General features: G+C 33.2%; 1 protein-coding gene across 2 annotated transcripts in view; it reads right to left on the bottom strand.

Annotated features, from left to right (window-relative positions):
* Positions 1-12,278, bottom strand: part of LOC100371773 (uncharacterized) — a 28,881-nt gene that overhangs the window by 5,432 nt on the left and 11,171 nt on the right. The window contains exons 1-4 of one of the 2 annotated variants that reach the window (XM_002735701.4): positions 10,747-10,884; positions 6,441-6,715; positions 4,563-4,705; positions 3,584-3,700 (exon numbers count right to left, since the gene is read on the bottom strand). In XM_002735701.4, the coding sequence (XP_002735747.3) occupies positions 3,584-3,700; positions 4,563-4,705; positions 6,441-6,691 (511 nt within the window). In that variant the 5' untranslated portion in view covers positions 6,692-6,715; positions 10,747-10,884. Of the gene's footprint in view, positions 1-3,583; positions 3,701-4,562; positions 4,706-6,440; positions 6,716-10,746; positions 10,885-12,278 lie in introns of those variants that run through there. The other variant, XM_085492553.1, reaches the window with a different exon arrangement.

Below are 12,278 nucleotides of genomic sequence, written 5' to 3'. Positions count from 1 at the left end.
GGTTTGCAAATTTGTATCAGACTGTGCAATCTCTCCAGGAGTTGGTTTTGAAACCCAGTATGGGATTCTGAGATACATTACCAAGGATATTATTACAAGATAAATCATTTGCTTCATTGAACACATACAACAATGCATATTTCCACTGAGATCAGTGACCTTTGATGTGTATCACCAGTGATCAGTCAAGTAGAAACAGTCAAAATATTTTATCAGATTTTCTAAATTTTTGCACATTTTCATACAGGACATCTGTTGTTCAAACTCAGGGAAGACTTTATACTGATGAATAAGGTGACCAAGTTTGATAGAGTTTGAAATAGAATTAGTAAAGTTATTATGCACACAATAACAATTATTAACGACGAAGACGACAACAACGACAACGCCGGACAAAATTTTTCCCTTAATATACCTTTCCCTTCCATCTTTGATGGTACGGGCAAGGTAAAAAACACGAATAGAGGAGGAGTGAGGAGCTGCTAGCACACAGTTTTGATGACACGAAAATGATTTCAACATGTTTTGCACCTCACAATTCTGAAGTTCAAGTTCTGATACATCAGAATATGCAAATATTTATAATACTGAAATTACACATGGAATGAAGGACTTGATATTGACAAAATGCATGGAGGAAATTGCTTTGATGCTCCACTACAATTTCAATCCATTTTATAAATTGTGCTCTCAAAAATGGATGCATTGAACTTCACCTATTGAGGATTTAAGTAAGTCTATGATGAAACAACCCCCTCATCCAAACACAGATTTGTGTCTCATAGAATTAGAGATTAATGCAGTACGGCAATAAGTAACCGGTGTTTACGTGGTAATGAAACCCTTTTTTCATAAAGCCATTAGATCTTATCATACTGAGTCCCATGTGTGTTAAAAGAAGCTAAACATTCAATTCACACCAAAGACAAATCCCAGTGGCTATGAACATTAAATTTCAAGGTGTCTATAGTGAGTTAGATAAATGGAACAGTCTCTAGTAATTGCAATCATAATACATCTTATACGAATTGAGAAGGCAACAAACCACATCCTATTGGTCCCCGATGAGATTGCAAGATGTGATAATGGAGATACAGTACTAGTTGAATATAAATTGCACTAAAGAAAATGGCATTATGTGTGTCAACACATTAAAGCAAGCGAAATGGGAGCTGATGCCAGGCATGAAGAAAATTAAAACACAATATTCATCTTGCCAACTGAAATCCACATGCCCTGTTGTATCTGAGTACGATACATGTATATGTAACCATCTAAACAGAACTTTTTCTCAATGCATGAATATTCAATATTTTATAAATATTTAACAAGCACAGATACTGAAATAGTGAATTTAATACTCGCAGCACATAAACAAAAATTAATTTGCAATTCATCATATTTTATAGCTATTATTTTACTTGATATCCCATTATGACTTCACACCATTTGGTACATCGTTAATATTATTAATCAGTGTAGCGCATGTCAATAAATGACATCTATAATGATTGACAGTAATTACAAACATTACACAGTCACTGGGATTAGTCATACACCATCAACAGCTCATACTGCTTTACTGATTCTTAATTAATTTTCATCTTGCACAGAAAATGAGCTAGTTATACCTTCCTAATTAAGAACATATCCTTTTAAATTTACACCTCATGGATTTCAACAATCTTAATTGTTACAAATTAATTTTACCCCCACCCCCATCTCAAATCAGGCTTACATTAATTCAACCACCCAATAAAATTGCTCACCCCATCCAGATATTCCTACCTCCCTACCTACAAATGAAATGGTTGAGTCCTAATCCTTCTACACATCAATTGCTTATTATAGCCTTTTTTAATGTTTGTGAAAATCTTAAAGATTACAGAGGATGGTAATAAAAGAATGTTCCAGATCTCTGCGTTTGATGATTATCTTGCACGTCTTTGTGTCACGAATATTTAAACTTCAGAAAATAACAATACCAGAAAGTGACTCGAAACCAATCATGTTCAAAGTCATACACAAAAAAATAACTTACTTAAATTTTGCTAAAATAATAAGTAATACACTTTTAATTAAGCCTTGTTGTCTTTGTGGTTGATTGTTTTGAATTTTGAAGATTTTTTTTTTTTGAATTACGAACTTCTATTTTATGCATGTGAATATTTTCTAATTCAAAATGGCCAGTGAGGTAGATTTAATGCTGTCATACATAAATCACAAAAACATTGTTTCAGATTTGTATTTGCTTGTGGTCCTTTATTCAAATGAATTTTGTAGTCCTATTAATATTTTTTACTGGTCAGCCACAATTTCCTCAATGCCTTCAAATTTCAAGAATCCACACAGACACACACAGACATGTAATGTCATTTTTATAAAAAGCCTAAATCTAAAAACAGTTTTAAAAAACAATATGAAAATCAATAATAGAAATGTCACTAAAAGCTACTTTTAACAAAACTGCAATATCCCGAAGCATAATGAATAATTGCAGTTATTAGGATTTCACATCTTATAGTTAGATAGAATACAATAATGAAGGGGATTATAATAGTATATTTCTATGACATTAACAGAGTGAGAGCTCAAGTCAGGGTTCATGTATTCATAATTCAGATACATCATGAAATGAAAGCTTTCGGCATTAATAGCAGCAACAGATAAATTTATATATCTATGACGAGTAACCATAGTGACCATTGTCTTTCAGTATTATTAATGTTTTATTAATAATTAAGATTAGACTCTATCATCAGCCTTAAGCTATTAGCAGGTTTTTCCATATGATGGTAATTATTAATCAACAGCCTTCCTGCAAGTAGGAGCAAAAGCTGAGTATCGACAATCTACTCTAGAATAATTACTGGTTACATCTCTATACTCACTGGACTCATAGATTTGTCTCAGTATCATATTCCCCAACTGACTAACTTTATTTCCCCTTTTGTTGAGGCAATGATTCACCGCAGACATGATACCACATGATAGTTTCAAATTATGCTAAAACATTACACTCAATTATGCTTCTTATAATTACATTTGTAAGCAGGTAGTAATTGATATGACAATTTACTTAGTTGTACACATGAAGGTTGCACATATTATCGTAGATTCCAAAGATATTAATGCCCTACAATTTACAGTATTAGTATACAACGAAAACTTAATGTACATGTAAGCCGTCTCTATTAACACTTTTGAAACTAAATCGACAAAAACATACATTTAAAAAAAATGCTGTTTGGTACTGTATATCTTACTTCAACTGACACAAATATAAGGCACTCATTAATTAGACATATGCATGACAGTAATTAGTAGACATCTCGGAGACAAGTATTAATGTTCAGACATATAGCTTACAAACAGATTAATTGCTATTCACATCAGTAGTTATATTCTTGGTGACTACGGTACTCTAGATTAACAAGTGATAGAGATTACTCCCACACACATTTCTAAAAGTGTTTTAGACCGACAAAAAAAAATGTACAAGAGGGTATCTAGGTAATAGCATACATAGACACATGGTGGTTGTGTTAGGAAAACTACAGCAATTCATCTCGTATAAACATACCTTTCATACGTTCAGAAACATCCACAGTAGTAAAACTGACAGCAGGGTATGTCAAGTTTGTAATCAATATCGCATCCCCAGGTTGCCACTTCTTGGATCTCAAAACACCATTGATAGCTGAGAAAAAAAATATATTTAGATTGGAAAACTTATTCTGATATTCATATTATGTTATTATTAATTACAGTGTTTGCTCTATTAGAAATGCACACAAATCAGAAATTAGATTCAATATGCTGGATTTACTAAAATATAACTGATTTTGACCATCAAAACATCCCTAACAATTACAGGCACTACTACTAAAAAAAATATGTTTTTTTGAAAAATCATACACTTTGATGCATTGTCCCATTGTCATAATAGAAAGTGACAGATCAGTAGAAAACTGTATCTGATAAGCACTATATCATTGTTGTCACGACTAATACACTGTGTTGTAGGAGTAAATATTTGAATAAAAATACAGTATGATTGACAGGGAAGGAGAAAATAGATTAAAATTTATTATTACACGTAAGCCATTTCCCTATTCTATTCTATCACACAAAGATTAATAAAAAACAGGCCAGAGCAATACAGAGATCAAAATAAAGGTTTATCCACCTGTCCAAGACAGTTAAACTTTAGCTAGAACAGGTAAATGAACAAATTTCCTTTCCCTGGATAAGTGAATAAAGATAAATTTTTAGTAATTGAACGAATAAGGTAGTCCTAAGTTTATAATGTTCAGAAAATTGCTTGCAGATTTCTTAAATAATGACAAGCCAAAAATTAAAATTTTATTTTGAGTAATTATTAGTTCAAATTCATCTTGCTAGGTACTAGTACAGAATCAATTGGAACAAGTACTTTTATTCGCCAACCTGTCCAATGGACAGGCAACTTTTTAGTTTTTAAATTCAGCCTTGCAATAGCATAAGGTATAGTCTGTCAGAATACACCAACCCATAACTTAAAAATAACGTATTGAACTTACCTGTTGTAACATTGTTAGAAAATGCCATGTCTTTAGGATCGGCACCAATAAAATCACCAATGGTTTTAAGTGCCTCTTCATAGTAGCCAATAGTTCTGTGTTTATAGAAATAATCAGGTGTTCTTTCAGCCTCATCTTCAAACCTGACAAAATACACTCATTTAAGATATTTTCAATAACTTGTGATCCAAGCCATCATAACTCCACTTAGTGTAAGACATGCAGGGGGTTTAGCCGTCTCAAAATTGGTTTAGAACATTTCGTCCAAAATGGCAACTAGGATCAGGGGATATTATTATTTGCCATGTTTTGTGAATAAAAATGTAGATTCAACAGAAATGTTATTTGAAATGATTGAATAAAATGTAAGACATCACTGAAAAATTCCTGATGTCCAGTAAGCATCTTGGTTATATGCAAGTTACACGTTTGCTGGAAGTCCTATGCAAACACAAGAATAAATTACATAAACACACATTTTGACAAAATTTTAGTTTCAGAACAAATTGAAATAAAAACATTTTGAGGTAATCACTGACGTCTCACCATATATTAAAAAAAAAACACAAGTTATCTTTTTTTAACAAAAGTTGTATTAAATATGCTTGGCTTGCAGCTTCAATATTTGATCTATATTCTTTGAAAAATTGCTGACAAAAAGAAGAAAGTAGTTTATTGATGTCCAACAAGAAATGTCAGCGAGTAAAAGTGATGAACTGCACTTACTCAACTGAATTGAATAAAAACGAATTCTACGATCACACAAAGAAAGGAAATCTGCATAGCAATGAATTGAAGTTAGTGTAGCATTCATAGCCACCCAATTCATCTTAATCTTGGGTATGGGATACAATCAAAGATGTACAAAAGGAATTCATTTCTTATTAAATACTAACTACAGTAAATTTATCAGACAAAAAGACTATGGTACATTATCAGAAATACCTTGTGTTATTAATTTTTGTTTTTCAATATCACATCAAATTTGAAACCTCAATTTAATATCCACAAACCATCGACTTTCCAGTCACGATTTTTATTAAAAACAGAAACAAATCTCACTTTAACAATAAATTATTCAGTCAATTCAACTGGGATTCAGAGTTAATGTTTTCTTTCAAAATGAGAATTTTATTGACTTTTAAAAGACGACAGATGAAGCACTTTACAAATATTGACTTGAGAAAACAGTAGTATAGTACAAAGCCAAGAAATCAAATAATTCACTTTTGTTAGCGAATTTATCCATTTACATTTTTTTGAATCTTTAATGAGGATAAAATAGTTCATTACATGCTTCATTTGAATAATACAATATGATCTGATTAAAAGAACAAGGGTTTTCCATTGTTTTAAAATTTTTAAACAATACCCCAAACCTCCCCCCCATCCCCAGTGTAAATTTTGCCAGAGCTTCAACTAAGGATAAAAAGGTGTTAGCCACAGTGGATAATAACATTGTGCTTCATTGTATGATGCAAACTGTTTAGACTTTTAGCAAACAAGGAGGAAATAAAATTATAAATACATTTGTCAAATTTATGAAACACATCAAAATATGCTAAAATTAACTGCTATGTGAAGTGATAGCATACATTAAAAATGCTGATCATTCATGTATCAGTTTGAAAATGACTAAAGACTGAAAAATAGCTCTCCTAAAAGCACCGAGATGAGTTATGGGAGTAATTTTAATGTGCCGAGAACCATTTTGCATGTCTTTAATTGTGATAATAATATTTTTTTTTTCAGGAAAGTTTTTTTCCAGCTTCCCTTGAAAGTTTGGATGAGCAAATTGCTGGATAGCTGTTGCCCACCTTAAAAAGAAAGGTCTGAGGTATGGGTAGAGAAAAGATGTAAAAACATTTATCTACTCACCATCTCTGTTTGGCCATAACTCTCCTAGGAATGGTACCACAAGAGCAATGATTGATAAAAGCTGAATCTTTATCCAGAAAAAATTCCTGTTCTCTCATTTTCCGTCCGAACTCGGGTGGAAACGCATTATCTTCTTCTCCTTCTTCGTGTTTTTTTGAGAAATGATTCACGAGATGCTTCGTTGCTAAGGCAACTGCTGATGTAGTTGCCAAGGCAAGAATCACAGATTTGGCATCAATGTTGTCACTCATCTTTTTGCTCCAGGTAATGGTTTTCTGTGGATGAAAAAACAATCAAAACATCAGACATATTTTTGCAATTAGAATTCTTAACCTTTTCCTAAAAACAAAAAAATAACACCAATAAATTATATCCACATCCCTTATACACTTACTTTGGTGAGTATTCCTTGTTTAAAGTGACGTGAAGCAAGCATAAAAAGAGTCAACCTAACCATACCTATCTGCACACAGTGAAGGTTTCAGTTCAAATGGTTTAAGTGACTAGTTACAAATTCATTATTATAATAAAGACTAGTATGTAAAGCAGGCAAATCCTAACTTGGCCACTAGATGGCGCCCTTCATCTTCTTCAGTCAAGGAAGTCATTTAAGCAGTTTTTTTTGTGTTTTTTTCTTATTTGTGGTTATGTTTATGAATTGAACAAACTGAAATGATTTATCTTTCTATCTATAAATTTGTTATTTGTTATTTTGATTAGCCCAACTCTTCAACTAACTATTTTCCATCTCGTTTCTAGGTAGCATGCATACAAGCTTAAAAGATGAATGTCACATCTCCTAAAATATTGCACATTGAAGTAATTAGTCTTCAAGAACATGTCGGAAATGACAAAAAATATATGAAATATATAAATGATAAAAATTAGAGAATTGAAAATATTACCAAATGAACAAATCTGTGAGAGACCCACCGGAAATACCTATATATTCAACATCAAAGCAATCAGACTTGGGTCTTTCAAGAAGTAGAAAACAGCAATTTTTACCAAAAATATTTATCAAATTTATAGAATTAAAAATATCATGCAATTAAAAATTTTGAGAGAGGACCACTCGAACATATTATAAAATGTATCCAACAAATTGTAAAACTTGTGATGCGAATCCAAGACAATCAGTTACATGAACAAGCTCTGCTCGACAAATTCAACAATGGAGCTGAAAATAGGAGCCTCACTATACACTTTTTTGTTAGCCTTACTTTATGAGGACTACATATAATTATTTTATCAATTATGCTACACTCAAACTCACCTAGATATTTATTTGAATACTTGCACACGTTTCACAAACAAATTTTAGTAGATTTTATTGAAAGAGGACATTTTCAAACATTCCTTTCATTCTTGTGTTTCCAATTTAGATTGATGTAGATGTTTTATTTAATACATTCATTTATTGTTTCTAGGGCATACATGTATGGCATGGTACAGATAAACTCTGGTTTATGTCACATCAGGTAAACATTTGTAAAGTCTCGAGTTTTAGCAAATAATAAAAAAGGCGAGCTATAAAACCTCAATAAATCACCTAACCATTCACCAACTTATTATAGATATGTAGACAAAGTCAAAGCAATGAAGGTAATTTATTTTTACCTCCTGCGGTATTGGTGATGTTTTCTTTTTTTATCATATACAGTACCACCTAAAACTTTACCAACAAATCATGTTCCAAACTCATTTTACCACATCTATGTCCCGATCAGTTTAATGTAAATTACTTTATTTTTACTTTGAATTTATTTTCGCTGAAGGAAAGAATCATTGAAAATAAAATCCTGTGAAATACCTTTTTTCCTATAATTTAACTCAGATAAAATAAACTCTATACAAAACAACCAAATACGTGTTTTCAGCGAACACAAAAATTAATTCCAGCCGAAAATAAAGGACTTTACAGTAGTAGTTTTAAGTTAAGGCACGCCTTTGAATGGCTGAACAAATCTCATTAGACGACAAAACTATCACCACACAAAGCAAAGACAATATACATGTCACTCCTAATACAATAATGTGAAATGACCAACAAGCTGATACATGCTAATATTTGTATGTATACAAATAAACTTATAGTACTTTAAGTAACATAACCCAAAACTCCCAACATAATTTACCAGAGTTAAAATACAGTTCTCACTCGCCATAGTATTTATCCGCTACACTCCAAATAATCTGGCAAAATACACCGTGGCAAAGCCTTTATTTGCAAACTTTGATTTGAATATTTATGAATAAACGTCATGAAAAAAATTGACCAATCAGTGTTTGCTTTAGATTCAGGGCACTGATTGTCTGCTTCTTACATGTCGGTTGATTGGTGCAGTTGCAAGCTATTGCAATGTAGGCACATTTCATCCAAGCCTTTTTGCGGTAAGTACCAGATGTGGCAAAGAGGCAGCGGTTTAACAACGGTGTTATATTCCGGCTGTGTAACAATGCTAACTGGTTTACAACGCAACACTGGTGACATGTCTATGCAAGCAATGTAATATTACTGGGTCACAAACCAACTTGTATGGGGAATAGTAGGTCAGCTATTGTAATCAGTATGAGGTTTTTGTTAAAAGGTTTACCACAAGAACTCTAAAACAAAGATGTGTCAGTAAAATTAACATAACAAATAACACAAATTTACAGATCTGTTACACTGATATCAGAATGTATGCTGTAAATGATGTTCTGTAAACGCAGTGAACAAATGTGATTAATGTTTATGTTAAATAAAGTGGGCATTTAATTCAGACAAGATTCCAATAAAAAAATGCACATTTCTTGACATAAAAAATATTCCAATTTACTTCAATGTTTACATTTTATAACACCTCTTTCTTCTCTTTCACCAAAACACTAGTGAAGTTTTCAGAAGTGGTAATAACTACAAATTATGTGTCTGACATTGCATGCGACACAATGCGATCCACTCAGCCAACACCACTTTATTATCACACTTCCCGTTTCTACAGTAATAAATTAACCAATAAAAACAGGTGAACTTTATTTGACCCAACCTCAGACAGATTGATATATGATATACATGAATTGATATATATATTGTTAATTCTATTTTAAATGTAGTTAATAGTTGTATTTAGTGGCCATACTGCCGTATTGTACTATATCGGTGTTGTGTCAATAAATTATTATTATTATTAAATTATTATTATTATTATGAAGCATCAACATAGCATCGTTCTGCAGACTTGAAGTTTTTAGAAATATTGAAATATCAAATCAAGTAGTTGTTTCACACAAATTTTCAATGACCACTGCTGTCTCGTAATCTCGTAAATAGAGGCTATCAGATTAGATCAAGTATTTTTGTATGATATCACACGATATACCTGGGCAAATGATAGTCTACTGTCATTATACTGTCATTATACCAACAATACACGCCCATCCTGTGCATATATTCATTAGCATTACATCACATCACTTCTATCAATATCAATGTGACCTGTCATGAATACATGCATAACACGTCTGTTTTTTTGACCAATCACAATGATGTGTTCGAATTGTCAAAGCCAATTTAAGGTCACAATATAACACATGAAACATCTTAAATGCAATGTATACATGTATTAGCAGAATAATTTATTTCTTTGAAAATCTGCACATCAGCAATTATATTTGTTTTAGATTGTCCAAAAATAAATTTAACATTACAATTTATAAAAGCAATTAAATGTTAAAAATTAACACCATGCAAAATAAAATAAATTTAATTAAAATACAAATTACAATGCAGGAAGTTTTCATATTGAGCAACACACGTCAGCACAAGGACACGGCTAATTGGACCATGTACCAGTGAACTTAACCAAGCAAATGTCCCATAGTCCAGTAAAAGTGTGTTCAATACATATATAACAAACATCAACGGTATATAATACTAGTATATAAATAACATTAAGAACAGAATGACTAGACTGTCTAGACTGGATCGGCCGGGGCTGGACCGAATTCTCGGCGGCGCAGGCACAAAACGATACGCGTAAAATAAATTTTAAATTAACAGCAACAAATAGATCATTGTATTTAAAGACAGTCGACAAAAAGTATAATATATATAAATTGTGAAAAAATCGCAAAATGTTAACAATCAAAGTCCGCTTACATGATAAATGCTTGGTATGTTTTCTAACGTGAAATCCACACGATTGCATGCATTTGTTGGTGTTTGGCGTTATTGCATTTCTATTTTGTTAGTAACTCAAACAAAAAATGCATTAAAATAACATACCAAGAAAAACTAGTAAATCATTTTCACTTAACTTACCGTGGAAATTTAGCAGGACTATCGACGCTAACATTCGCTATGTATAAATGCACGGGTTCGTTCTGACTACAATATGTAAACCGGTACTTTTCCACTGCTATTGACAAGCGCGTGTTAGGTGACCTCTGACCCGATAAGACGCATTGTAAACACGGATTCATTCGTTGAGGGCGAAATATCAGATAATTAATTGTTTCACTCTCGATGTCTGTTCAATAACGGGTACCTGGCTTGTAATCTGACTAGTATTGGCAATCGTCCCACTTGCTGTAGAGGCAGATTTCCAGTGAGCTATTGAACTGCAATACAGCAGTGGGCATTGCGGCGATTATGTATATATTTACAAAGACATTTTCAGCCAGCATAAGAAGCCACAGGAACTGTGATCAACTGATCTGTGATCTGTTCAACTGTATTCAGTTTCTATCGATATCGGCTTACACTAGATACCAGCCGATAGCCCCCCCCCCCTTTTGGCGATGCATACAGTTGATCATAGTTCCTGGGCTCCCTGTGCTGATACTTAATTGAGCTCAAAGCATTTGAATAAGAGGATGGCATAATTTTATATTCGAACGAAAACAAAAGTCTCAAAAGCGTAGACAAGGGGATGAATTTGAGACATATGATTTTTAATGTGGGGGGAGGGTATCTCCGTGTGCATTGCTGTTCTATGGTCACGGGGATCGATGGCACCGCAGTATGGAGTGCCGGCAAGATTCCAATAAAAACGAAGACTTCCAAATTCATAGACATAGGAGGTACGTGGTGCGTAAAATTCGGTATGCAGAATTTTTCAAGTCAGCAGAATTTTGCTCACCAAATCAGATAAGGAATTTTTCTCACCATTTATGACAGGGATTTGGTCAGCAAAATTTTGCTGACTTGAAAAATTTTGCATACCGAATTCTGCCCACTAGCCTCCGGTGATGGGCACACCAAATAACCCCCCAATTTTTAAATTTTCCCAACAGCGCAAAAATACACTAGTCACACTCTTCCATACGCCCAATGATTTCAAATATTTGCTCCCTAAACGAGTTGTGTTCAAAGTATTGTGTATACTGTATACAATAATCGTTGCAACACAAGTACTATAGATTACTTTGCGACAGAGCAACATTGCCCACACGCTGACCACATGACTGGTACGAGGTCATCTGTTTGGCCTTCGGAACACAGCTTGCCAGTGGGTGACCAGTGATTGCCACTTCTGCCATCATTGGCCTAATTCGACACGACACACATATCGTCACGTACATAGTTACACGATCACAACGCCCCCGATCGCGATTCCACTAACCGGATGACCTGGTAACTCTGAAGTGAGTGAGTGAGTGAGTGGGTGGGTAAGTGAGTGGGGGACAAACTGGTTGCCTACATAACAATAATTTGACACGATGAAATAGATTTGTTCACAGTCCCTCTATTACAGTGAGAGGAATCGCGATTGGTTTAAGTTGTATTGCTTGTTCTTTGGGCAGTGTTTCACAAAACTCCGAAGTGGAAATGCAGGCAAATGTAAGTGTTTC

The sequence above is a fragment of the Saccoglossus kowalevskii genome, chromosome 17 (assembly GCF_978046115.1).
Source record: "Saccoglossus kowalevskii chromosome 17, keSacKowa6.1, whole genome shotgun sequence".
Lineage (NCBI taxonomy): Eukaryota > Metazoa > Hemichordata > Enteropneusta > Harrimaniidae > Saccoglossus > Saccoglossus kowalevskii.
Note: the sequence above shows the minus strand (reverse complement) of the source record. Positions and strands in the feature narration are given on the sequence as shown.